Below are 27,889 nucleotides of genomic sequence, written 5' to 3'. Positions count from 1 at the left end.
AGTTATTTTCTTAATAAAACTTTACCTTATAGGGATGTATTGAAATGTCCCACATAAGAGTCATGTAATTTTTAAAATTAACTTTACCAAGGCATAATTTACATGAAATAAGATACACCCATTTTAAGTACATTTTGAGGAGTATTGAGAGTTATATGATATTAAGAGAGGAAATGTGAAATTTAAAAGACATATCTTGCTTGAGGCAGGCCACTTGGCCTAGTGGCCTTGAGATGCAATGACCCACTTCTCCATTGATGGGCAATTCACCGTGAGAAGCCTTGGAGATGCAGGCATTAGATGTGAACAGCGTGGAACAGGAGAGCTGACTTCATGCTCCACCTAGCATGTCTCTGGAACTTAAGCCTCAGTTTTGTGTAAAATATTACCTCTCTCACAGGTTTATAAATGATAATGAATGGAAAGGATTTTGGTTCTTTTTAAAACTCTCAAACATCACACCTGTTGAAAGAGATCCAGGGAGTTGGATGGGCACAGCTCCAGCTCATGTGCTCAGTCTAGGAGAGCCATTGGGAGTTAAAGGCCTTTGGTAAGACTTCCGGCCATCAGGGAGTACAGGATACGGAACTACCTCCCAATGCAAACAACAAGAGAACTGGACAGAATATAAGAAGTAACTTTTTTTCCAGATATTAGAAAACAGAGCAAGACTGTGATCCCTGAGAGAAGGGAAATGAATGAGATGAGTCCTGTGGTCACCCTGGAACTCATTCTGGAGACACTTTTTGGACTTCATTTCAGGTCAGGGGATCCAAGAATTGGTTGCAAGTTGAGGAAACAGATTGGTGTTGGGAAGGCAGAGGCAGTGGGGCTTTGTGGGGTGGGGCACTGGAGAGGAGGGAGCCATGCAGTGGAAGAGAGCCAGAGTGGAGAGATCTTGCTCAATAAGAGGCCATTCTATAAAAATAGAAACCCCAGAAAGGCCATGCCTTAGAAGTGGGGCAGGATTAATCCCAGAACAAAGTTGGTGCTAAAGCCACCCTTATCAAGCCTCAAAAGAATCAAACTCAAAGTAACTGCCTTGCAGAAAAAAACACACCCAACGTTCTTGAAAAGAATACAAAAAATATTTTAAAATCCAGTACGCAGAAACAAAGTTTACAGCATCCAGCATCCAACAAAAATTATGAGACATTTAAAGAATTATACAAAGAATCAAGAAACTCATAAATAGGCAAAAAATAATTGATTAGAAAAACACCTAGAGATGAGAGCAATGACAGAAATAGCAGAAAGGGCCTTAAACATCTATTATAAATTTTGTTCCACATGTTCAGTGGTCTAAAGGAAAAATGTAAACATAATGAGAGACATGGAGGATCTAAGAAAGAATTAAGCTGAAGAAAATGGTAATTTTGCCAACTGGATTAGTGGTCGATAAGACACTGAAGGAGGAAAGGTCAGTGAACTTGAAGGCATAGCAATAGGATCTATCCAAAATGAATAGAGAAAAAGACTGGGGAAAAAAAAGAAGGGAGCCTCAGTGACCTATGGGACAACCTCAGTCTAATACATGCGTAAGTGGAATTTCAGAAAGGAGAGGAGAGAAATGGAGGAACAGAAAAATATTTTAAAGAAATAATGGCCAAAATTTTCCTAATTTGATGAAAGCTAAAAACCCAGAGATACAAGAAACTTAATAAACTCCAAAGAGTAAACACATAGACACACACACAACCACACAGAAGCACATCATAGGTAAGTTTCCTGAAATCAGTAATAAAGAGAAAACAGAAGCAGCCACAGAGGGTTTGGGGACACATTTCATAGTTTTTTTTTTAAAAAATATATTTTTATTGATTTGGGAGAGGGAGAGATAGAAACATCAATGATGAGAGAGAATCATTGATTGGCCGCCTCCTGCTCCCCCTCACTGGGGATGGAGCCCACAACCCAGGCATGTGCCCTTGACTGGAATTGAACCTGGGACCCTAGAGTCCACAGGCTGAGGCTTTATCCACTGAGCCAATCAGCTAGGGCTTCATAGTCTTCTTATCTGAAACTAGGCAAGGCAGAAGACAAAGGAAGGACCTACCTCTTTAGAGTGTGGAAAGAAAAAAATAGTGTCAACCAAGAATTTTGTATTTAGCAACTTTATTCTTAAAAAAATGAAGGTGAAGTAAAAATCTTTTTAGAAGGAGCAGAGAGAATTCATTGCTAGCAGACCTACGTTGTAGGGGTGAGTGCCAGAGATGGCGGATATGCAGGTAAATACAAGAGATTTTGCTCTCAACATTTTAAAATATATTGTTGAGAGGAAAAACAAAATTTTGCAGCTTGGAGCATGGTGGAAGTAAAAGTCTGATATCGGTAGTCAGAACTGAGGGGGAAGTAGAGGCAAGTCTTCCCTTAAATAAAGAGATACCATGATGAGTATATTGTTACTCTCTAGATCCACTAAAAATTTAAACCAAAAAAGTATAACCAATGAGCCAATAGGAGAGGTAAAACAGAATCTTAAGAAATAATCCTGAAGTAGGCAGGAAAAGAGAAAAAGGTAACAAGGTTAGATGGGATATAGAAAACTAGCAGCAATGTGGTAGATTTAAACCGATCACATAAATCATTATGTTAAAATGTGGTCTGGTCTCTGCAGTGAAAACCAAGGCTGTGAGCCTGGGCGTAAAGCAGACCCGACCCCGGGGAAGGGGTGGGGTTGGGGAGATTCTGGCAGGAGCGGAGTTCTCCTAGTCAGGCCCCCGGGAGCTGGTGGCTGCTATGGCTTTGGATGGCCATTTCCCAGAACCCCAAGTGGAGGGCCTTTCAACGTAGATCCCAAGTCCCAGTGCAGCTCAGAACTTCCTTTGTCTAACACCTATGCTCTCTGTGGATGGCTGTCTCCCTCTGGATGGAAGAAGCCGTGGGCAGGGCTAGGGCTTGTCCTGTTCACTGCGTGTGCCAAGGGTTAGAGCTGTGCCTGGCTCCCAGATGTGCTAGTATGTATTGGGTGACAACCAGATTGTGAGTGGGACCCAGAGTCACAGAGTGTGAGCAAGAAAGGTCCTCAGAGGCGAGCAAGGCAAACTCCAGATCCCATTTCACAGGTGGGAAAACTGGGCCACATCACCACTTAGTGGCAGAACTGACTCCAGCTCTCACAGGCTGCTGTTTAATTTTCCCGAGGCTCCGTGGCAGAGAGGACCCTGTTGTCCAGGGAAGGGGGCTAATGCCTCCCAAAGGGTCCAGAGCCTGAGGATCAGGGTTCCAGAACTCCTGTGCCTCTGCTCCCTGCTGCATGGACTCAGACAAGGTGTTCAGCCTTTTTGCCTCAGTTTCCTAACATGTCACATGGCAGAAACAGGTGGTCAAAGCAAGCCTCTTTGGGGTGAGCTGGACTTTGTGGAAACACTTCGGAGGTCAGGGACAGAGGGAAGAAACTTACACGTGGTGACAGACACCTCCTTCCCAGACTGGCAGGGACTTTGTCTCCGAGAACAGGCGTGTGCAGGGCTGGGGCTGCTTTTTACAGGCTGCAGAGCACAAAAGAGGCTGAGGCTCACCGGGGGCTCGGGCCCTGGCTGCCCTCTCCTGCACCCGTGGGAGGCCCACACCCGGGCTGGGGTCCTTGGAGCCTGCGGGCTGGTTTCCTCAGAGCTCACTCCAAAAGTCTTCTGAGGGAGGCCTGTGGCCCTTTTCCCTCCCACCACCTTTGGCCCCTGAGCCAAAAATAGTCCCTTCACCCACCTCTCACTGAGGGGTGGCTGTCACTCTGTGTTCCTTACTTTCTGGTTGTCCCCAGATCCCCCACTTATCCAGGCAGCACCTTTTGGCCTGGCACTCTGGGGCTGTGAGCAGCCCAGTGATTCACTGCCCGCCACCTCTGTGCCTGGACACCTCATGGCAAACCCACCCTGGCCCAGCAGTCTCAGCCCGGCCTGCTGTAACAGGCATCTCGAGGCCAGGCCTGAAGGGGCCCTGACTTACCGAGCTCGCAGCGCCTGCCTTTGAATCCTGGGCTACAGTCACAGCTGTGGGCATCCACACCTGGCACGCAGGTGCCTCCGTTCTGACAGGGGTTTTCTGTACAGTTCCCAGGGGTGTCTGCAAACGGCATGAGTGGTTAGTCTCTAGGACCCCAGAGGAAGGCCTGCTGGCATTGCCACATTGCTGCCTCTGGCTGTATCCAACACTGCTGTGTCCTAGGGGCGGTCCCGTTTCAGCTGGTCAGAGAGATGCTTGGCTCCGACCCCCTTACCTTGAGGGCCAGGGTCCAAACAGTGGTTCTGCTGGGACCCTCAGTGCTGAGCCCTCCGTGGCGGAGGAGCCGTGAGTCACTGCTTAGATTATGGTCGGGCACTGGTGGTCTCAGGAGAGACTCCTGGCTCTGCCCTGGCCTGTGCTTCCGCCCCCTTCTCTCTGGCTGCAGGACTGTGCTGGGGACAGTCTAGGCCCTGTGTAGCCCAGTGTTAGCAGGGGCCGTGCTGGCCCTGTTCACCGTGCCTGGGTCTGCCAGGTGGTGCTCCAGCTGGGCCATGCTCAGTGCTGCCCCTCTATGGATTCCTGCCTTTCCGCTCAACATGTTCCCCTGCAGGGAGGCAGTGGGGGGCTGCCGTATGTGGTGAGGGGCGGGGGCAAGAGGGACAGGGGTACATCCAGACAGATCTGGGTAGTAGTTGGTCTGTAAAAGGATGGGTTGCTGGGTGCCTCCTTTCCAGGGTGGGGCATCTGGCTGCCCCTGGGGCAGGCTCAGAGCCTCCTGTTCCCACTCTGGGTGCTCAGCCCTGGAAGTCCATTCCTGCTGACTTACTTCCCACGTCCTTGTCGCCATCATGTTTGGGGTGCTGTAGGGCCAGGCTGACCTGCTCAGGGGTGTCCTCGAGTTGCACCAGAGCTGTGGGTTCTAGGAGAAACCAGGATGAGCAGTGCTGACCACATGGCCTGCTGCCTCTCACCCAGGACTGTCCCTGGGCCGCCTTCCTGAGCTGCTTCTCTCCCTCAGGGTGTAGGGCCATCCTGTGTGGCAGGAGTAGGATGCTCGCTCACCTGCTGGCTCCCCGACTTGGGCACAGAACCCATGGTCTCTGGCACTGTCTCCAGTAAGACCCACTTTTCTCCAAGTGGGGCCAGCCCTCACCTCCTGTCAACCCTCCACAGGGACCTGGCTTCCACTGCTGCCCCGGCCAAAGCTTCTTTGTGAAGATTACCAGTGGCCCGAGGCAGGGCCGAACCTCCTGCTGACCTTCTGGCCTCAGCTTCTAAGTCTCCTTCAAACTCCTTATCCTCTCTGCCACCCCTGATTCTCAGGGGTGATGACACCTCCTCCCCCTTCATATCTGCGCTCAGGCAAGCTGCACACTTGGCCACCCCTAACTGCAGGTCAGCTTCTCTGCAGGTCCCTGCCTGTGCCCTCCCCACTCCTGGTCACCGAGGGCTATGGACGCTCTGCCCTCCCTCATCACTCCCTGGTGCACCTGTCCCCTGACTAGGAACGCTGTCATTGGTAGAAACTTCTCATTGAACTGGTGATTAGGCTCTCTGCCAGAGAACTCTGTGAAGGTGGGATTCTGGCTTAGTAGTGAGGGTGAGGGTGAGGCCTGGGGATCCCCACCCAGAGTCTGAGGTCATCTGTGGCAGCCTGTGGGCCTGCCATGTCAGGATTTTGGGGGAGGCCTGCTTTGCCAGGAGGGAAGGGCCAGGGCTTCTCAATCTATTGCTCATGCCCTATGCTGCTGGGCCAGGCAGAGGCCCCACTAGTCTGGGCCACGCAGGACATAAATCCAAAGGCTCTGCTTTTAACACGGGATATGACCTCAGTGTGATGAGGATGTGAGCTCCTGGGGTCACACTGTGCGTGCCAGTCACCTGGCTCCTTGTTAGCAGACGGATTCCTCCTGCACAGCTCCGAGCAGGACCCTGCATGTCTAGCAGCCCCCAGGCTGGTGCTGCTGGTCCAGGGACCTCTGTGAGTAGCAACAGCTCAGATGGAGCCACACTCTCCTGTCTACTGCTTACCAACAATGCTTGGAGTCCTGGCTTCACAAGCAAAGCTTCCATGTCTTGGACCTGTTTCTTATGTTTACTTTTCATCCTCTCTCATGTGCCCTGCCAGCAACCTGCACCCTCAACCCACATGGCTGTATCAGGAAGGTTCCCCTGACTCTGGATGGCGTGAGCAATTCATGCTGACCCCAGAGGCCAGGGCCGTGGGCACTGTCCAGCTGTGATGTGGGCATTGGGAGTCATCTTTGAGTTTAGGTTTAGGGGCCTCATCCCTCCTGTGCTGGGGTTGGGTGAGTGAGGTACTCACGTGATCTCACCGTGACCGATTTGCCAGGTGAGCCACTGAACTTGGCACTCACTCGTCCTCTGCCGTCTACGAGCTCCGAGAACCTGCTGGGAGAGTCACTAGTGTCACCATGTGGAGCTTCATGCCTAGGGCCATGCCAGGTTACCCAGAGGGGGCTGATGGCAGAGGCGTGTACCTGGGGGCCTGCGTTGGCATTTCGAGGGCCCCGCGGTCATTGAGTAGACGCAGCTCCGGCAGACGCGCTGGGACTGGTCTGTTTCTGAGCACCCGTGGGTGGAGTCCTTCTCGGTGCCAGCGTCTGTTGGCGCCATCCCTTGGGGCTGCAGGTAGTGAGTGAGGGGGTGGGGGGGCACATAAGGCTGGTCTGGGGCTTCCCTTTGTCTCCTTCTCGCCCCACTGCTCAGAGAGAACTAAAGGGACCTGACTGTCCCTGCGGTCCAATGGCGCCTTTATGGCTTTGTGAGAAGTCTAGACCCCACACCCCACCTGAGGAGGAGCCACAGCATTCCTACTGGGAAGCAGACACTGCCTGGCAGTGTTGAGGGGGGCTGGTCCTAGCCCCCCACGCTGGGCCCAGGTTCCCCACCTGTAGGGCAGGGCCAGGCACTCGACCTGGAGGGACTTCCCTTGGCCGAGGCTGCCACCCCATACTTGCCCTGAGAATGACAGTGTGGTTTCTCTGTGGGTCCTTGTCATCTAGCTACGTGCTTCAGACCCCTGTAAGCCCCTCCTCCCTGGACCGGCTCATGGAGGTGGCCCCAACATGCCCTGGAGCTGAGCTGAGCTGGGTCAGACTCCGAGCAGCCTGCCATGCTCAGACACACCATCGTCCACAGTACCTCCCGTGAGCTTTAAAGTATGAGCAGGGCTATGCAGAACCTCGGGGGGACCCGAAGGGCCTCCATGCACTTGGGGGCAGGCCCACATCCTTAGTGTGGCCCATTGGAGTCGCTGTGCTCATGAGCTGCTTCCCCTTCTGTGCATCCACTCTGGCTCTCCTTCCTGCCTCTCCCCGCAACCCTTCCTATGGCTGTCCTGGCCTCTCTTTCCCCTGCTTCTGTCCAGTGGCTCCTCTCGGGTCAGCCTGGCTCCCTCCCTGGGCCCTCCCACACTGCCTGCCTCACTGGGGTCCTACCACTGCCTTCTCTCAGCACCTATTTCTGGTGATTCCCTATGTTTACTGTTCAGCCTGTCCGGGGTCCACAGAGTCGGACAACTGTGAAGAGCGAAATGCTGTCCAAGGTGAAGAGCGAAATGCTGCTTTTCCAAGTTGCATTCTGCTGACCTAGCATCAACTGTCCACAAACCCTTCCTTCCCCACCGCTTTTCACACAAATTCACCCGTGTTGACACAGTCCTATTTCTAGGCTGTCTGATGTGCTTTGGACAGGGTGGCCATGCTGGGTGAGGGTCCTGGGGTACAGGTGGCCCACCCAGCCCTGTGCCCGCTGCCCTGCACTCACAGGTGATGATGTAGAGGTGAGCAGGCTCGCTGTGCAGCTGGTCACCCTCTGTGCTCTGCACGGCTGTCACTGAGAGCTGGTACCGCCGCCCGGGCACCAGGTCCCGTATCGTGTAGGACACCAGCCTCCCATTGGGGACGTAGCGGCTCTTGGTGCTCTGGCTGGTGGTCACGTTGATGACGTATGCTTCCAATGAGGTGCCTGGAGTGGGGGCATCCCAGACCACATGGGCAGAGGTGGCCGTGACTCGGGTGGCAGTCAGGTTTGCTGGCGGCAGAGGCCCTGGAAGAGGCATAGAGCAGGGGAGGGAGGTGAAGGGGGCTGATGGGGTCTTGTGCCCAGGACACAGTTTAAAGATCTGACATGGACTGCGGAAACCACATTTGAAGCCAGATTTAGTTACTGTGGTCCTGAAGGATGGGGGTGGTGGTCTGCAGCACCCTCCTCCTGTCCTGAGACCCACCCCCACAATGTGGCCCGCCAGCACCCAGCAAGGCCCCGAGCCTGCTCAGTGTCCCCTCCTGTGTGGCACTTCTGACCGCCCTGAGCCTGGCCACACCCCTTCCCCTGGGACATAGAAAAGGGGAGCGGGTCCCAGCATTCAGGGTCAGAGCGAGGACTTAAGCCTGTGCTGACTCCTTGCCCCACCTGGTCAGGCCCTGCTCACACCTTCCCTCTCACCAAGCCACCCGTTCCCCCACCCCCACCCTCCACCTTGTTCACAGGTTCACCATTGACAGCACAGTGCTCAGTGTCCACTCCCCATGAGACACCATGGAGCTCAGCGAGTGGCTCCCTCGCCCGATGTTCCTCTGGCCTTGTGCTCAGGAGCTGCTGGGTGTGAGGGTCAGCCCAGCAGGAGGGGATGATACTGCCGGGCACACTGCCGTGTCCGCTACACTCAGCCCAGGGCTGGGGTGCTAGTGTCTCAGCCACTATGGAGAGTACTGGTGGGCTGGAGGGAGCCGAGGGCTTCCGAAGGCTCTGCTCGCCACGAGCGGCCACACTGTGTACTCACGGGTCCACACGTGCAATGGAGCGGAGGCCACGCTCTCAGTAGGGCGCTCCTGCGCCCCGAGCCCACTGAGGGCGGTCACCCGGACGGTGTACCTCCTTCCAGGAAGTAGGGCACTGTGGGGAGAGAGGACAGGATGGTCTCGGGCTATGTGTCCGGCTCTGTGGCCAGACTGCTTGTGGCTCTTCCAGAGCAGGGGTGTTAGGCTGTGGACGGTCTCTAGTTGGTGGCCCAGGCGGCCTCCAGGAGGGCAGATTTGTGGCCTGAGACCTGGGTGCTCCTTGGTGGGAAGCTGCTCCCTGTCTGTCCAGTCCAGAGTCCGAGAAGGCACAGGCCTGTGTAGAGCGCTCGGCATAGCCAGGAGGCTGGTGTTCAGACAAGGAAGGGGCCCTTGGCTGGAATTCTCAGGTGGGGCCCCAGTCCCTCACGAATGCGAGGGCCTGGCTGAGCCTAATGTTTGTGCAAAGTGTGGTTCACACAGAGCTGTCGCCTCCTCCTGGGAGCCTGGACTCTTCCCCAGGACCAGCAGGGGGCGCCTGTGACCAGCCCTAATATCCCTGGGCCCTGTGTCTCTGACTGTCCTCACATGTGTTGTCACAACAGGTGGCGGGGAATGAAGCGTGTCCTGTGTGGCTCCATGGGGAGGGGGCTCTGGGAGCTCATGCCTGGACCCCAACCTCTCCCCGTAGGCCTCTTCCCTTCTGTGTGCTCATCACGCTTCTCTGTCACGGATTCAGCTGTATATGCGGCCTCAGTTGAGTAATGAGAGTCCTCCCAGCAAACCTAGGAGTGGTCTTGGGGACCCCAACAGTCACCAAGTGCCCCTGGGGCCACAGGTATTGTTTCTGTCATATCATTCTTTGGAAGTGAGCAGGACGTCAATCAAGAAAAGTGACAGCAATACTTAAAGCAGAGTCTTGTCTCCAGCACAGATGACCATCTGGTGGGAGACCAACATGGCTGGAAAAAGATGGGTCTTGATGAGGCTACAGACTAATCTTAAACAGTGCGGATAGGTTAGAGGATGCCCAGGGACAGAGTCCCTTGACCCCTGACTGCTCTGGGCTGCACGCTGCTGTGCTGTTCCCATGAGCAGCCTGGACATCTGTTGGCAAGCACAGTAACTGGATGGGAATGTCCTCCGCTGGAGCTGTGTTTACTCTGCAGGCCCCAGAATCCAGGGCCGAGGCCACCCCTCCCCAGGATGCTACCAGCCAGTCCCCCTTCCTCACTCTCTCATCGTTTAGCACTGTCTGCCTGCCCAACCTGACCCCGGGTGGCCTGGTGTCTGAGACCCTGTATGGGTCGTTAAAGTGGTGATTTCGATAGCTATTTTGAATGAGTTGTGTTTGTCATTAATTTGTAATAATTGGGCATAAGAAGTTTGTATGCCTAGGTTAAGGTTTGAACGTATCATTCGCCCGTTTTTTTCTCCTCTTAGAGAGGTCTATGCGACTCAGGCTGGAGGAGCTCTGCACGACGGGCTGGTCTCCAGGTAGCGAGTCTGTCTCACTCCCTTGCAGGAGATACAGCCTCCAGGTTTTTAGGGTGTCTCTGCTCTTTTGCGACACTTAACCCCTTGTCTGGCATCCCTGTGAGGAAGTACTGCAGGAGTGAGCCCAGGCTGAGAGTAGCTGGGCCCTGTGTGGACCACCAGGTGCCAGGTGGACACAGGAGGCACACACCTACCCCTCAGGTGGGCCGGGCCAGTGGGCAACCATAGGGGAGCTGGAAGGAGGAAAGGAGGCCGGCCTGAGCTCTTACCTGAACGTGAACGTGTCCACACTTTTGTCCACATCAGTGGACTGGTCCTCTTGGGCCTCAGGGTGGCGGATGGACACACGGACACTGCTGACAGTGGCATGACGTATCCTATGTAGAGCCCACCGCACGGAGATGGCGCTGGCCGTCACATTGGTGACCTCAAGGCCTTCGACAGGGCGGGGTCCTGGGAGACAAAGTGTTGCTCAGCTTTGCCAGCACCTCCTTACCCCTGGGAAGGCGGGAGCTCAAAACAACAGAAGAGGCTCAAGAAGGTGCTGGGGGGGGAGAGGGGTGGTCACAGAAAGGCGCCGAGTAAGGCAGCAGCCAGCCTGGGCTTGCTAAGTGCCTCCCTCAGCCACAGTGGGGACTCCGTCAGGTGGACCTGCCCCAGGCTCCTGCCCTGGCAGGGCTGCGAAGGGCCAGCCAGCTCCACCAGAGGCCAGCGGGTGGGCGCAGGGCCCCTCCTGACACCCCCTTGTCTTTTCTCTGGCTGACGTTTTGGTTGCACTGATGTAATCATCGGGCGGTGCTGGGGCCTGTCGGTGATAGAAGCTAGGAGAGTCCTCTGACCCAGAGAAGGGGCCGGGTGCAGGCCAAACCCTAGACCAGGGGAGCGGAGGGGGTGCTGCAGCAGCAGTCCAGTGGGCAGTGGTCCTCCCACCCACCCTGGTGTCCTGGTGGAGACCCCATTCTAATGAGAAGGGGAGGCCATCTTCCTCCCAGATGCCTTTTCTGGGCAGACCCCTTCTCGAGGAGACTTGAAAGTGCTTCCTCCTAAAGCCAAGCTCAGGACGATCCCTATTCTCCCTTGGACCCCCAGGACTCCCATGCTGCCACACGCTCAGGGCCCTGCTGTCCTTTCCCACAACACGCCTATCCTGACTCCTGTCTGTCCCTCAGTGCCCTGTGAGGGCTGGCACACTGCCCCAGGATGCCTTTCTTCTCCCTTCCCTGGGACCTTGCCTCCCTACACCTGGTGTGGTGGGAGCTCAGCACTGCCCAGGGCTGCACCCCCCCTCAGTCCACCTCCTTCCCCCAGCACCCCTTCCCCTGGCTGCACCCCCCTCCCCAGTGCTCTCCACCATCCCTAGTGGCTCCCACCCACTCATCCCACTGCCCTTCCCCCATGACAGCCCCTCCTCCCCACACGCCTCCACCAGCCTGGCTCCCTAACCTTGCCAGTCTCTGTCAGCCTGTCTCTGCCTGGCCTGTGTCTAGGGTGGGCCACGCTGGGGCGGACTCACGTGTGCGGGTGAGCAGCACCAGGGGCCTGCTGATGTCGTTCCTGTTGTTGGCGTGGCGCTTGACCGAGAAGATGGAGATGTTGTAGGCCCTGCCGGCCCCCAGGGCTCGGAGCTGGTGGGAGGAGCGGCTCTGGTCCACGAAGTCGGTGCGGCGGAAGGAGCCGTCAGCAGAGGCGTAGGTGACCGCATACCCATCCAGCATCTGCCTGGCAGCCTGGCCTTCGGGTGGGTGCCAGGAGATGGTGACCCCACTTTCCTCCACTTGGTCCACCTTGAGGGCCGTTGGTGGGAAGAGCTCTTCAGGGTTTCGGTCAAGAACAAGGGAAGGGGGGCGGTCAGCTGTCGGCCATCACAGCCCCGGACCCCAAGCAGGTGCCCAGCCTGGTGGCTCGGGGCCTGGCTATCCTGGGGCAGATGTGGGCACTGCTGGCAGGGAAGCCACTCCTGGCACCTGCAGGGGATGCTTTCATTTTGGTTTCTGGCTATTGCTCCTGAGATAGGCTCCTGCACACACGACTGCACTTAAGCCTCCTGGAGGGTCTCATGCGCACAGGTGACTATTCATGCCACCTTCGACTTAGGTGCCCCTCCCTACTTCCCTGGTAGATCCTGGGAAGCAGCTGTTCAGACGCTCTGCCCTGGGGTGGAGGGGGAGCCTTGACCCTTTGGCATGTCCTTTGGGGTGTTTACTGCCCCCTGAGTGAGGAGTAGAGGCCCTACCACCTCATTCTGGTGCCCTCATGCCTCACCTTTGGCGCAGTCCTTGCCTGTGTAGCCCACTTTGCAGGTACAGCTGTGGGACCCATTGCTGGCCAGGCAGTAGCCACGACCCCCACAGGGGCTGGAGAAACAGGGATCACTCACTGGAGGAGGGGGAAAAGCAGCATTGAGTTCTGGGGTGTCGCCAGGCCCCCCACTGGCCTGGGCCTTGCTCTTGGGGGACTTGGTTGTTCCTGTGTGGGTGTGTTTTTGGTGGAGATGAGGGTACTATCAGGCAGCTTTTGGGGGGTGGGAGTAGGAGAAGGGACACTCCAGGATGTGGGGTCAGGGCTCATCAGAGGCTGGGCAGGTGTGGCCTTCTGACTCTGAGCCAGGCCATCTTCCCACCACCCCAAGCCAAGGTGCCCTGGCAGGCAGTGACTTGTGGTGGGGTGAGCACAGCGCTAGCCCTTCCACGGCCTCCCTCTGCACTGCGGCTGTGGCTGCCCTTGTGGACTTGAGTTCCCACCCAGGACAGGGCCCACAGGTTCCCAGCATGGCCACAGAAAATACTTGCAAAAAAAAAAAAAAAAAGAAAGAAAATACTTGCAAACAAGCAGCAAGTCCCTGATCACTCTCAGCTGTTGCCCTGCCTCTGAGCCCCCGCCTACCCCACGCCTGTTCACCAACAGTCCCCATTGTGCTTGTCCCTAGGCAGGCTCCTGTGTCTGCAGTCCTGTCACAGGCCTTGTCCCTGGAAGCCCTGTCCACCCTGCACAGCTAAGTGCTGCCAGCCAGGCCCAGTGGGGGCTGGGGACACGCCCATAAGCAGGTCAGCCTCCCCCACGGACACATCTGTTCTAGGAGAGTGGTGTGACAGCAAGTGGAGGGAATGCAGATGAGACAACCCCAGAGGGCAGGGAGAAGTCATGGAATGCCTGATCTGGGAGAGACATGTCCCAGTGGGGGACTATTCCAGGTGTAGGAATGGGGGGTGCCCAGACCCTGGGCTGGAAAGGGACAGTAGGGGAGGTGGGGGAGCTTGGAAGGAGCCAGAGGAGGAGCGTCCGGGCCATGCCCCACCTGTCTCACAGTGGTAGCCGAAGAAACCCTCTGGGCAGACACACAGGTAGGCCCCGCCACCGTTCTTGCACTGGCCTCCGTGCTGGCAGGGGCTGGAGTCGCAGGCATCCACCTCTGGAGAACACCCAAAGAGTGGGCCCGAGCGGCAAAGGGGTGTCTGGGGGAGGGAGGAGAGGACAGCGGGAAGAAGGGAAAGGGCGGCGTGGACGAGCCGGGGGTGGAAGTCTCTCTCATCCTTGGTGGGTGCCCAGCTCTCCCTTCACCCCTAGAATCCTGCCTGCCAGGGAATCTGCCCAGCAGGGCCAGGGTGGCTGCCCCCTCCCCTCTGCTCTCTGAGTGGCCCAGGGTCTGGGCTTTCAGAAAGCAGTTTTGCCTGGGTGTCTGGGGCATCACAAGTGTGGGTGAGGGCTTGGGCACACAGGGGACCCACCCAAGCATAGCCCCTACCTGTCTCGCAGTGGACTCCAGTGAAGCCTGCGGGGCACTGGCACAGAAAGGCTCCTGGGAGGTCCCTACAGGAGCCTCCATTTCTGCACGGCTGCGCCTGGCACTCATCTGTCTCTGCAAAGACAGGACAAGGGGCTGCATGAGCCTACATGGCCCCACATGGGCCTAATGGGCCCATAAGGGCCCCACATGGTCTTATATGGGCTTACATGGGCCTACATGGGCTTACATAACTCCAGGGTTCCGTGTTCAGCCTGAGGCTTCTGCCTCACACCTGCCCTCTCCACTGCGTGCCCCACAAAGCCCCCACCCCAAGCTACTCCCAAATTTATTGTCCAGGCTAGACATCCTGGGCCTGGCCTTGCCTGGGTGGTGTCACTGTCTCAAGGCTTAGAGCCCCACACAGGTGTAAGGAGTGCAGGGCTCATCCAGCAGGGCACCTGGCAGGCCCCCACTCCCTCCACCAGCTTGGAGCACTGGCCAGGTATCAGGGCTGTGTCCTGCCCTCTCTGAACCCCATCTTATCTGCCCCTGAAGCCAGTCTGCAGGAGCAGGAGAATACGGTCAGTGTTTCTTAGCCAAGTTCCCAATCTCCCCAGGTAGGTGGAGGCAGAGCTGGCAGGGGCCTGCGTGTGTAGCCAGCCAGACACCAGCCAGGGTGAAGAGGGGTCAGGGCAGGCCATGCCAGGCTGCTGGAGCTGCTGCCCCGTGGTGAGGGCCAGGCTGTCTTACCCAGCTCACAGTGGGCTCCTTCATGCCCTGGGCTGCAGACGCACAGGTACCCGGCGACTCGATCCTGGCAGGAGCCCCCATGCAGGCATGGCTGGGATCTGCACTCGTCAATTTCTGGGAGAGCGGAGTGCCCAGGTGCACGGGTGCCAGGAAAGATCCAAGAATAAAGCAATGTTGCCGTCATTAGAGGTAATGGCTTGAAGCCAAATTAAGATGGATATAAATGAGTTTTGCTCTGAGGAGACACCGTGGGATTCAATTTCCCAGCTCAGGTGGACGGGCCCAATCTTGCCAATTCAATTAATAACAATTATGTACGAAAACCATGCAATGGGGTTGAGTCCTTCGTTTTAAAATGTTCACCCTGTGTGTTTCTTAAACTGGGAGTTGTGCTACTGAATTCAAAATGTTCAATTTAGAAAAGTTTAATTTGAATGCTTAACAACATGTGAGTAAATAGATGGCAATGATATAATGACTCCTGGAGCTGCACTCAGCCTGGGCACTAGAATGCTGAGGGGCTCATCAGGTCACGTGCACATCCCCACCCTGTGTGACACGAATTTCTGTGGCTTTTATTTCTGTGCCTGTTTAAATTTAAATTTTTATGAGTTGCCTAACCAATACTATACACGGGTTTGCTTTTGCTATTTATGAACTTTATCAATAGTATATGTACTCTTCTCTGTCCATGCTACATTAATAAGACATCTCCATGTTGCTGCGGGTCTCTGTGGGATCCTCCTTTTCACTGCTGTATAATATTCCACAGTGTGATTATACTGTACTTTACCCATCCTTGTTTGGTGCACACTTGGGTTGGTCCTAGACTTCTTACTATTGCAAAACTAGTGTTTCTGTGTCTGCTTCCCCATTTACTGCTTGTGGATGTGCACCAAGAAGTGGAGTTGCTAGGACACAGCTTATATGAACAGTCAGCTCGATGGGCAGATTAACAAGTGGTATTCAAAGTGCTTAACCTTTTGCACTCGGATGTCGAGTGTGACTCATCACGGTTAGCATTAGAATAAAGGAATCGAGAAAAAAGCAAGCGAGTGCAAAGGGTTAAACAATTCACACTTCCTCCAGCAGTTTTCTCACAAATTCTGTGGATCCACATCCTCACCAACACATAGGCCTCTTCAACTCCAGAAGTTTGGCCTACTGCACGCATCTCAGCGTGCTTTTGATTGGCATATGGGTGGTTGCTGCATTCTTTACGTTCACTGGTTCTGTGTACCTCCTTCTCCATGAAATGCCTGTTTGTGAGTTTTGCTGATTTTCCTGTTGGGTTGATTATTCTTTTCTTATTGATTCACAGAGTTCTTCATATATTCTTGAAACCAGTTTGTACTTTATATTTCACTTTCTTCCTTAAGTTCCTAATTTTTATACAGTCAATTTGTCCATTTTTCCCCTTTTATAGTTAGTGCTTTATTTTTCTGGCTTATAGCATCTTTTCTTACCCCAAGGCCAAAAAAAATTTTACCTATATTTCCCACGCAAATATACACTGAGTGGCCAGATTATTATGATCTCTGAATGCATAATAATCTGGCCACTCAGTGTATACCCTATACAATAAAAGGCTAATATGCAAATTGTTCCCTCGACCAGGAGTTCAACCAGCAGGCAGGCCGGCCAACCGCCCATGTCCCCTCCCCTTGGCCAGGCTGGCCGGACCCCACCCATGCACGAATTCATGCACCGGGCCTCTAATTTTTTTACACACACACACACACACACACACACACACACACACACACACACACACTGAGTGGCCAGATTATTATGCATTCAGAGATCATCATAATCTGGCCACTCAGTGTATATAGTTAAAAAAAATTTTAATCCTTAATCCATCTGGAATTGATTGTTGTGTATGGTGAGAAGTGGGAAGCCAATGTAATATTTCTCAAAGTGCATGAAAATTTTATTTCAGCTGTGGTGAAGATTTTCTCATCCTTTTTAAAGAAGTTTATAGCCCAAGCCGAGATGGTTCAGTGGATAGAGCGTAGGCCTGTAGACTGAAAGGTCCAGGTTGCGGGCTCAATACCCAGTAGGGGAGTGTGCAGGAGGCAGCCAATCAATGATTCTCTCTTATCATTGATGTTTCTCTCTCTCTCGCCCCCTTCCTGTCTGAAATCAATAAAAATATATTAAAAAAAGAAAGTTTATAATTTTGGCCTTTATATGTATGTTATAATGAACTTCACATATAGAAATTTATCATGATGTTGATACAATTTTACATCATTTTGTTTTACTTCATTTCCCACGTGTTCACTGCTAGAATATGAAAATATAACTGGTTTTGTATGTTGACTCTGAATCCTGTGACCTAGTTGAATTCACTTATTAGTTCTATAGCCTCTTTTGTAGAATTGCCTTAGCATTTTCTATGTTCACTATTGTGTCACCTTCACTGCTTCCTTTCCAGTAGATACACCCTTAGTACCTCTTGTCCATGGCCCTGTCTGGGATCTCCAGGACCACATTGGGAGGAGTTGGTGAGATGGACACCTTTGCCTCAATACTGATTATGGCAGGAAGCCAGTCATCATTAAGTATATTATTGGCTGTTGAGTTTTTCATGGGTTCCCTTCATCAGGTTGAAGAAATGCTCTTCTACTCTTAGTTTATTAAATATTTAATAATAGTTGAATTCTGTCAAATGATTTTTCTGCCTCTATTGAGGTGATCATGTGGTCTCCTCCTTTATCTCCTAATATGGTGTATTACATTGATTGATTTTCAGATGTTAAACCAGCCTGTGCTCTTGAGATAAATCCTCACTTGGTCATGATGGTTTTGCTTTTTATGTAGTACTGGGTTTAATTTAGTAACATATTGTTGGGATTTTTGTATGTATGTCATGAGAATGTTATCTGTAATTCACTTTTTGTAATGTCTCTGTCTTGTTTTGGTATCACAGAAATACTGGTCTCATAAAATAAGTAGAGAAATACTCCTTCCCCCTGTGTTTTCTAAAAGAGCTTGTATAGGGTATAATTCCTTTCTTAGATGCTTGATAGAATTCACCAGTGTTATGAAAATCTGGTCCTGATATTTTCTTTGCAGGAAGGTTTTCATTCCAAATAAAATTTAATAGATATAGGGATATTCATATTTTCTAGTTCTCCTTCTGCCAGTTCTGGTAATTTGTGTCTTTCAAGGTATTCATCCATTTCATCTAGGTTGTCGGATATATTGGCCTAAAGTGACAATACCCCCTGTTGTCCTTTAAACATTGGTACGGTCATTAGTGATGTCTCTTCTTTCATTCTGATATTGCAAATTTTTCTTTTTTTTTCTTGATCAGTCTAGCTAGGGGTTATCTATTTCATTGACTTTTTCAAGGAACAAGATTTTGGTTTCATTGATTTTTTTCTGTATATATGTTTTTTATAATTAAATTCTCTAAATGTTTATTTATTTATATACTAGAGATCCGATGCATGAAATTCATGCAAGGGGAAGGTTGTTGGACTGTCTGGTCTAATTAGCATATTACGCTTTTATTATTATAGATTTTTTATTTTCTGAATGTTTTTGATATATAAAAATGCAACTAATTTTGTTATAATAACCCATATCCACTAAATATATTGTATTTCCTATCATTTTTTAGTAGTTTCCCTGTAGATTAAACACAACTATATCATCTAAAAATACTGACATTTTTACATCCTCCTTTAGCATTTTCATGACATTAATTTTTTTCTTTATTGCATTGGCTAGTATAACCAATATAAGTTTGGTTAGACTTAGTGATAAATGGGCATCCTTGTCTTGTTTCCAGTTTTAAGGGGTATGTTTCTCTATTTAGGATAATGTTTATTCTAGGTTTGAGAAGTGGCATAAGTAAAATTGCCTCAGATGCTAATTTTCTTCCCCTGTTGGTGACTCAGCCTGTCCAGTCAATTCAGCAGAAGAACTGTTTTTGAATTCCAGATTAACCTCCTGTATAACAAGGATCAGGTACGTGCCCTGGAGTGGGAATTGAACTCTTGGCTCTTTGGTGTGCAGGCTGACACTCTAACCACTGAGAACACTGGCTAGGATTCATTACTATTTTTGAGATGGTTGTACTTCTCAGGGGTCTTTGCTGAGTGCTCACATTCCCCCGGGCACTGACTCCTCCCCTGACAGCACACTGGGGAGGGGGACGGGGTGTCTCTAGCCAGTACCCTTCAGCTGGGGGCTAGGAAGGACCGAATGGAGTAAAGGAAAGCTGCCTGAGGCCCGGCGGTGCCCACCTGTCTTCCAGAGCTCTTCACCTGAGCTCGGTGCACAGGTTGGGCTTTGATAAGGTGACCAGATCGTCCTGCTTTTGGCGGGACAGTCCCGATTTTTAACAAACGCCGTGGGACGCGGGACAAATTGTTAAAAATCGGTTTTGTCCTGCCAAAAGCGGGACGATCTGGTCACCTTAGGTTTGCAGGACATTTGGGAGATAGAAATGCGTTATGAGCCCCACCCATCTCTGGATGCCGTCACTGTCCCTACACTAATTTGTCTTTGTTTCATGAAAAATGTGTAAACATCACACAGATTTTCTGATGAACAATTTGGAATGCTTTGGTTCAATGCAATATACCTGCAGTTGTGTTAATAGCCCCGTGACCCCACGGGCATCATCAAAGGGTGCCCTGCCTCCAGACCACGCATCAGCACTGTGGGAGCCTGGACGATGTCCCCTAGAGCAGCACGCCTCAACATGTGGGGGCCTCCAGGGCTTGGTCAGTGTGGGGTCTGATTCCACAGGTCTGGGAAGGGCCTAGAGCAGGGGGTGCGGCCTGAATCTGACCCATCTCTTTAGGACTCTGCCCTTGGGCTCCCATCAGCTGCTCCATCTGCACAGTCTGGGCTGCTCTGAGGACAGGGAGCCCTTAGTGGATGGTCAGGAGTGGAACTGCACTGGCCATCCCCACCATCACCACTGGGCTACATACTGCCTCACTTCTGGAGAACAAAGGGAGGAGGGGCAGAGCGGGTCAGAACTGCACACCTGGGCTCCTCCATGAAGGCATAGGCCTCACTGGCTCTGCCCACCCACCTGCCCCACCCCAGAGGGCCCACAGATCACCATGGCACTGGGGAGGCTCACTCCAGACGTCCTGCAGCTGGCAGACCCCGATGGAATTAGGGGCGCTTAGAGTCTTGGTCCCATGAGTACCATGCCATTGAGCCTAGCCATGTGCCGTTGAAGCGCCACATGGCATGCATGACCTCCTCGAGGGTGCAATCCACCTCTGCAAGGACACAGCAGCCCCTTCTGCACAGCAGGGCACCTGCCCAGCCCCACTACTCTGCCCACCAGGCCACAGAGCTCGGAACCCCTGCTCCCCGCACAGCCTGCCTTGACCTCCAGGATAGGCTGCCCAGAGATTTCCTTCCTTCTTCCCCTCTGTTCCCTCCACCCCCTGCACACTGTCCTCTGCTCTTCCAGGATTAGGAAGAACTCCTTTGCCCCCACCCCAGTCCCCCGGCCTTCTCACCCGCCTGGCACCGGCGTCCTGTGTACCCAGCTCGGCAGCGGCAGGAGAAATCTGTGCCCAGGTCCTCGCAGGTACCCCCATTCACACAGGGGCTCCGGAAGCAGGGGGAGGGGGCTGCAAGGTCACAGGGGCCACTATCACCCATCACTCCCCCCCCCCACTGGCTTCTGGGCTGCACAGTGATGTCACCATGTGCCGCTCTGCCTATCCCCCCACCCACCACCCCCGCCTGGGCCAGCCATGAGGGGCGTGTTTTCTGTCTCTAGCTGGCCTGCATCCACCTTACCTATCTCACAGTGCCGCCCAGAGAAGCCTGGGGGACAGTCACACTTGTATTTGCCGATGTAGTGGAAGCAGGTGCCACCATTGTGACAGGGGCCGGAGGCGCACGAGTCTGGCTTCCCTGGGAGCAGAGGGCACTGTTGGGGTCAGGTGTCATATACCCACCACCTCTGCCCCTTCCCTGGTCCCCAGATGTCCCAAAGCAGACGTGGTGGTGGGTCGGGGGTCCTGGTTCCCACCCCCATTCCTAGCCGATCCCAGCCGGCAGGGGCCGCACCGATCTCACAGTGCCTCCCGGTGAAGCGGTAAGGGCAGTTGCACTGGTACTCGCCGCCTGCTTCCTTGCAGGTGCCCCCGTTCCGGCAGGGCCCTGAGCTGCACAGGCGTGGCCGGGCTGTGGAAGGAAGAGAGAGAGAGGGAGGCAGGTAAACAAGGGCTCACAACACCCCCACCCATGTCTTCTCAGTCCTCAGGCCCTTGTGGGCCCTGCAGGCCCTGGCCTGCTTCTCAGCCCCACAGGCCTGGCAGCAGCAGGGGCCAAGCCAGTCTGTAGATCCCCTCTCCACCTCAGGGCCTCTGCCCCGGGCCCTTCAAACTGCATGGAGTGGACCATCCAGGGTGGGCGCTGGTCAGTAGTTAGGGAAGAATAGTTACACTCTCAAGTGGCTGTGTTGTTGACATTCTCCAAATTGGGTTAGATTTAACAAAATCCTAATGAATGTCCTTCAAATCAATGATTCTAAAAGCTATTTGAAAAAACGCTGAGCAGGAACCGAAGCTTATTCTGAGGAAAGCAGTGATGACCAGGAGGCCACAGACCAGTTCCAGGAACCCCTGAACTATTGGAAGGGGAGCCGCCGGCCCACGGGGCCAGGTGCCCAGGGCGACCAATGCACTGACAGATACCCTCGGGCAGGGGGAGGAGCCAGGTCACTGGCGCTGTCCAGGGTGCTGACACCCACCTTTCTCGCAGTGCCTGCCATGGAACCCACGTGGGCACTCGCACGTGTAGGAGTCGTCCTGGGCCTCACAGGAGCCTCCGTTGAAGCAGGGGTCGGAGTCACAGGGTGAGGGCAGTGCTGTGGGGTCAGAGGGCAGCCCTGTTGCATTCTGGGCAGGAGGCTAGCAAGGCCACCCTGATACCTTGGCTGGGACCTCGGCCCCTAAAATATACTCGGCTGGGTCTTGATTCCTCACTCAGGCTCTAAAGCCCCTCCCTGGAATTTCTTTTATCCTTGATTTTCCCAGAATTCAGCCTCCCTCTTCTAGGAGCTGGGATTGAGCTCACCAACACCATCACCACACACAGTGGTGGTGGTGGGGTTTAATCACGTGCTGCATTAGGCACCTGTTGACATGTTAGCAGCTAAGCTAGAGGCTTGGGAAGACGCTGCATGGCACCTGTATGCGGTCAGGTGCCCTTTGGCTGTCAGCCTGCTGCAGGGAAGATGGGTGGAGACCTGGCCTGTGTTAGGGGACTGCCGACTGGGTGGGGGTGCACCCACAGGTCCTCTGGTGCACTGCAGGGAAGCCGCCACTTTCCTCCCAACCCTTCCCCTCCCCCCAGTTTGTGGGCGCCAACCCAGCCTTCAGGCGTGTCCATGCCCTCCACCCCTCTCACAGTGGCTGATGTTGTGGTCAGTGTGGCAGACGCACAGGTAGCTCCCGCTGTACTCCATGCAGTAGCCGCCATCGGGGCACTGGGTGTTCATGTTGCAGGGCGTGGCTGTGACTTCTGCGGGGGGAGGAAGAAGCCCTATCGCAGATCTTCCTAGGGACCTGGTGTTCTTAACAAGCGTGGGGCTGTGCAAGACCCAGTGACCCCACCAGGGAGACCAGGTTCAGGCACTTTTATTGCCAGCTCCCTCCTGGGGTGGGGGTGGGGTCACAGAAACACTGGTGGAGGGTCTGGCCTTGTGGATCCTGGTCCAGGCGGAAGCCACCTTCAAACCCTGGATTGGAGGATAGTCGGGGGCAGGCAAGGTGTCCCCAGCTCAACTCTGGGCACCTACCAAATTCGCAGAGGAGCCCAAAGAAGCCCAGGGGGCACTGGCAGAGGGTGGTATTGCCCGCGAGACATCTGCCACCATTTCGGCACTCACAGTCATCAGGGGTTCCTGCCATGGAGAGAGGAAGGAGCCTCCGATGTGGGGGTGCTAGAGGGCGGAGCCCTTTCCTGACCCTGCCCTGCTCCTGGCGACCTTTCCATAAGAGCTGCTGTGTATACCCCCACATGCTCACACATTCTCTATCCTGCTGTTTGCATGCACACCCCATGGGAGGCCCCAGCCCGGCCACACGCACTGTCCCTGCAGTCGAGGCCCATGAAGCCTTCGGGGCACTCGCACACGTAGCCCTCATCTGCGTCGACACAGGTGCCCCCGTTCTGGCACGGGGCCGAGAGGCAGGGGTCAGGCACTGGCTGGCTTCCTGCAAGAAAGACAGTGGTCACCAGAGCAGCAGCACACATTGGGGTTTCAACCTCTGCTCCCAGTGCCAAGCACAGTGTAAGCCTGAGGCCTATTTCCTGGGAGCTAAGTTCCAGCTGCCCCTTCCCCGAGAGCCCCTCTTTGGAGCAGAATGAGAAGCAAGGGTAAGAAGGGCCCACGGTGGGCACCGAAGGTCCCAGCAAGGCTGGAGGCCTCCAGATGGTTCTGCTTGAGCATCTCTTAGTAAAATACTGGGATTTTTCTGATACCTTTCTGATGTTGATTCTAGTTTAATTTTGCTGTGGTCAGAGAACACAATCCTTTTGAATTCATTGAGCCTCATTTTATGGTGGCAGGATGGTCCGTCATGGTGAGTGCTCCCTGAGCATTGAAAAGAATGTGCGTCTGGATGCCCATCAGGCCAGGCGGCCGATAGTGCTGGGCAGGCCCATCCTTGTCGACTTCGTCCCCGTGTCCTGAGCTGCCGGCGTGTCCTGACCTCTCCACCGACAATGATCTGTTTCTCCTAGTGGTTCTGTTAGCTTTTGCTTCATGTATCTTGATTCATTTTAATAGTATATTTAACATTGTTGATCCTCTTGGCAATTTCTCTCTTTGTCATTATGAAAGGCCTCTCTTTTGTCCCTGGCCGTATTTCTTGTACTACAGAGAAGCCGGGCCAGATTCCCGGGAGGAGTAATGGCCAACCGCTTCCTCTACGTTTCTTCCATGTTCAGTTTCTTCAGATAGTTTCAGAATTTATCTGTTAAATTAATACAGTAAAGTTGACTTTCGTTGGCAGTGCACTTCCCTGAATTGTAACTGGTGTAGATCTGTGTGACCACGATGTGTGGCCACGGTGTCCCTGTTCTCGCTCTTCAGGGTCACAGATGCCCCCGGTCCACTTCACATGCCACGGAAGGACCTGGCAATGTTTTATTCCCTTTACTCAGAGGTCGGTAAACTGTGGCCCACAGACCAAATCTTGCCTGCCGCCAATTTAAACACAAAGTTTCTTTGGACACTGCCATGCCCTTTATGTGTCATCTGTGGCTGGCTGCTTTTCATTACGCTGGCGGTGTTGAAGAGCTGTGACCCGATCAATGATTTTCTCATCATTGATCTCTCTCTCTCTCTCTCTCTCTCTCTCTCTCTCTCTCTCTCTCTCTCTCTCTCTCCCTTCCTCTTTGAAGTCAATAAAAATATTTTAAAAAATTAAAAAAGAAAACTCTGAGAGAATTCATCACCAGCATATCTGCATTACAAGAAATGCTAAAGGAAACGCTTTAGATAGAAGAAAATGATTTCTCAACAAATTTTCACCTGGCCTGAAAGCCAAAAACATTAATAGCAGGCCCTTTACAGGAAAAGCTGGTGCTTCAGGCTATGGTGTCATATAGTTTATTTCTGCATATGTTACACAGTCCAAATTTTATTGTTATTACTGTGTTTTTAAATTGTCATTAAGGTGATTAAAAGATAAAAAGAAAAGTTATATCTGCTCACATATTTACTCTTTCTAGAACTCTTCATTCCTTGGTATAGATCCAGATTTTCATCTGGTACCATTTTCTTCTATGTAAAGAGTTTCCTTTAGCATTTCTTGCAATGCAGATATGCTGGTGATGAATTCTCTTAGAGTTTTCTTTTTTAATTTTTAAAAATATTTTTATTGACTTCAAAGAGGAAGGGGAGAGAGAGAGAGAGAGAGAGAGAGAGAGAGAGAGAAGAGAAGAGAAGAGAAGAGAAGAGAAGAGAAGAGAAGAGAAGAGAAGAAGAGAGGAGAGAGAGAGAAACATCAATGATGAGAGAATCATTGATCGGCTGCCTCCTGCACGCCCCCTACTGGGAATCGAGCCCGCAACCTGGGCATGTGCCCTTAACGGGAATCGAACCCAGGGCCCTTCAGTCTGCAGGCCGATGCTCTATCCACTGAGTTGAACCCGCTAGGGCTCAGAGTTTTCTCTGTTGGAAAATCTTTATTTCACCTGCATCTTTGAAAGTAGGTCGACAGTGTTTTCCTTTCGGCCCCACAGTCTGGCCTGCACGTCTCTGATGGGCTGGCTGCTGTCCCCGTTCCTCTGTTTGGATTCTGTTTTTCCCTCTGGCTGCTTTTAAGATTTTCTCTTTGTCACTGGTTTTCAGCAAGTTGACTGTGATGTGGCTTCATGTGATTTCCTTAATGCTTTTCTTGGTCATGTGGGTCTTAGTTTTCATCAAATGTAGCGAATGTTTCTTCATATACTTTCTGTGCCCCCAGCACTGCCTCCTCCTGGGACTCCAAACACATCACTAGTCACTGAGAGCTGGTCTTAGCCTTACTCTGTGCTGCATGTTGAGCTGTTCCCATCTCTCTCTTCAAGTCCTCGGATGTTCCCTTCTGCACTGTCTACCTACTGTGAATATGGTCCAGTGCAATTTTAAAATTCAGACACTATATTTTTCTTAAAAACAAAACTTTTTTGTTGGAAGTATTACAGATGTCCCCCTTTTTTCTCCCCATTACCCCCTTCTACCCGGTTCCCACCCCACCCCAGGCCTTCACCACCCTATTGTCTGTGTCCTTAGGTATGCATACATGCATATAAGTTCTTTGGTTAATCTCTTCCTGCTCCTCCCTGCCCCACTTCCCTCTGAGATTCATCAGTCTGTTCCATGTTTCCATGCCTCTGGTTCTATTTTATTCATCAGTTTATTTTGTTCATTAGATTCCTTGTTCATTTATTTTGATTTTTAGGTTCAGTTGTTGATAGATATGTATTCATTGTCATTTTATTGTTCATATTTTTGATCCTTCTCCTCCTCCTCCTCCTCCTCCTCCTCCTCCTCCTCCTCTTCCCCCTCCTCCTCCTCTTCCTCCTCCTCCTCCTCCTCCTCCTCCTCCTCCTCCTCCTCCTCCTCCTCCTCCTCCGCCTCCTCCTCCTCCTCCTCCTTCTTCTTCCTGTATACCCTTCAACATTTCTTGTAATAGTGGTTTGCTGGTGATGAACTCCTTTAGCTTTTTCTTGTCTGGGAAGCTTTTTATCTGACCTTCACTTCACTGATAGCTTTGCTGGGTAGAGTAATCTTGGTTATAGGTCCTTGCTATTCATCACTTTGAATATTTCTTGCCACTCCCTTCTGGCCTGAAAAGTTTTTGTTGAGAAATCAGCTGACTGTCATATGGTGCTCCCTTGTAGGTAACTTAACTACTTTTTTCTTACTGCTTTTAAGATTCTCTCCTTGTCTTTAGCCCTTGGCATTTTAATTATGATGTGTCCTGGTGTGGGCCTCCTTGGGTTCCACTTGTTTGGGACTCTCTGTGCTTCCTGGACTTGTAAGTCTATTTCTTTCACCAGGTAGGGGAAATGTTCTGTCATTATTTCTTCAAATAGGTTTTCAATATCTTGCTCTCTCTCTTCTTCTGGCACCCCCATAATGCAAATGTTGGTACACTTGAAATTGTCCCAGAGGCTCCTTACACTATCTTCATATTTTTGGATTCTTTTTTCTCTTCTGATTAGGTGTTTTTTTTTGCTTTCCCATATCCCAAATTGTTGATTTGATTCTCAGAATCCTCTGCTCTACTGTTGAATCCCTGTAAATTATTCTTTATTTCAGTTAGTGTATGCCTAATTTCTGACTGGTCCTTTTACATGTCTTTGACATTCTCACTAAGATCCTTGGAAGTCTCATGAAAATTCTTGAGTAACCTTATAACCTTGGTTTGTTTGTTTTTAACTATGTATCCAGTAGTTTGTCTGGTTTTCTAGTTCTTGACAGTAAGAGGGAGATAGCCAGCACAGCTGATCTTGCTGGGCAAGGAGCAGGAGGCTAGATTCTCTCTCTCACTCTCTTTAAATAATCTCCAAATTTTGGCCAACTTCTTGCTGGATCTGATTAGAATGTCAAGGTTTGTACCTTGTAATGTGGCTAATGAGCTGATATCAGGAATAGAATGTCAGTTCTGTTGTTTCTTCCTGTTTGCTTTCATTTGCTTTATTCTTTCTATAAAATGTGGTTTCTTATTTCGTGTAGCATAATATTCTCCAAGTCCCTCCTTGCTGTCTCAAAGGGTCAGAGAAAGACAAGTATCACATCATCTCATCATATGTGGAATGAACAAAATAAACTAATGGACAAAATAGATCCAGAGACATAGAAGCATGGAATAGACTATTGAATCTCAGGGAAGGTGGGGGTGAGTGAGTGGGTGGGATGAGATCAACCAAGGAACTTGTATGCATATATGCATAACCCATGGACATAGACAATAGTGTGGTGAGGGCCTAGGGTGGGAGGTGAGGGCAGGCTAGAAGGGGTCAATGGGGAAAAGGGGAATATATGTAATACTTCCAACAATAAAGATTATTTTAAAATGTGGTTTCTTTGCAAAACCTTTTGAAGTCACTTATGTTTTCTGACTTGCATTTAGTTAAACACGCTGATATTTAGATTAAAATCTGGACAAGGAGAACTGTGACATACACAGTGATTTAAAGCAGCCAAACAGGTCAGAGTGCCACCCTCCTCCCCTCCGCACTGCACAGCCTCACCCTCTTTGAGGACACAGTGACCCATGGCAGACATAGCATCCATCTGCCTCTCACTTGTGCGCAAATATAATTTCCTCCTTAAGTTTTTAGACTCAAGGAAAATCGGACTAGACTGTCCTGAGTGTCTCCTGGGAGAAGCTGTTCCTGCTGTGTGCACAGCTGTCCTGGGCACAGGGGCCGAGGCCGCTGGAGGTTAGGGCGATGCCTTGAATGAAAGCCCTGGATTTACTATTCTGTGGGTGGTAACATCTAGTTGGTCTTTTAATTGATCTGAGTCATAACCAGCATTTAAAACGACATGAAATAGAATGGAAACTAGCGGATCTCATCCCAGTAATAAAGGTCAGTTTTCTTTCCGACTCCCACAGTGGTTCCCTCGCCTGGTGAGGGGGCACAGGCGGTATGTTAAAAAGTCAGTGCTCTCCCT

At 52.0% G+C, this 27,889-nt stretch overlaps 1 protein-coding gene across 4 annotated transcripts in view; it reads right to left on the bottom strand.

The window, feature by feature from the left end:
• SNED1 (sushi, nidogen and EGF like domains 1) overlaps positions 1-27,889 on the bottom strand; it is a 56,827-nt gene that overhangs the window by 5,996 nt on the left and 22,942 nt on the right. Inside the window, exons 9-28 of one of the 4 annotated variants that reach the window (XM_079782860.1) lie at positions 22,803-22,928; positions 22,511-22,615; positions 22,120-22,233; positions 21,461-21,577; positions 20,776-20,892; positions 20,503-20,619; positions 20,217-20,330; positions 14,716-14,829; positions 13,984-14,097; positions 13,537-13,650; positions 12,504-12,617; positions 11,755-12,051; positions 10,511-10,694; positions 8,750-8,862; positions 7,732-8,013; positions 6,444-6,588; positions 6,269-6,366; positions 4,769-4,861; positions 3,946-4,062; positions 3,404-3,491 (exon numbers count right to left, since the gene is read on the bottom strand). In XM_079782860.1, the coding sequence (XP_079638986.1) occupies positions 3,404-3,491; positions 3,946-4,062; positions 4,769-4,861; positions 6,269-6,366; positions 6,444-6,588; positions 7,732-8,013; positions 8,750-8,862; positions 10,511-10,694; positions 11,755-12,051; positions 12,504-12,617; positions 13,537-13,650; positions 13,984-14,097; positions 14,716-14,829; positions 20,217-20,330; positions 20,503-20,619; positions 20,776-20,892; positions 21,461-21,577; positions 22,120-22,233; positions 22,511-22,615; positions 22,803-22,928 (2,683 nt within the window). The remainder of the gene's footprint in view (positions 1-3,403; positions 3,492-3,945; positions 4,063-4,768; positions 4,862-6,268; positions 6,367-6,443; positions 6,589-7,731; positions 8,014-8,749; positions 8,863-10,510; positions 10,695-11,754; positions 12,052-12,503; positions 12,618-13,536; positions 13,651-13,983; positions 14,098-14,715; positions 14,830-20,216; positions 20,331-20,502; positions 20,620-20,775; positions 20,893-21,460; positions 21,578-22,119; positions 22,234-22,510; positions 22,616-22,802; positions 22,929-27,889) is intronic. The other 3 variants (XM_079782861.1, XM_079782862.1, XM_079782863.1) reach the window with 3 other exon arrangements.

This window comes from Cnephaeus nilssonii (genome assembly GCF_951640355.1).
Source record: "Cnephaeus nilssonii genome assembly, chromosome: 10".
Taxonomy (NCBI): domain Eukaryota; kingdom Metazoa; phylum Chordata; class Mammalia; order Chiroptera; family Vespertilionidae; genus Cnephaeus; species Cnephaeus nilssonii.
This window is presented reverse-complemented; position numbering and strand designations above follow the sequence as displayed.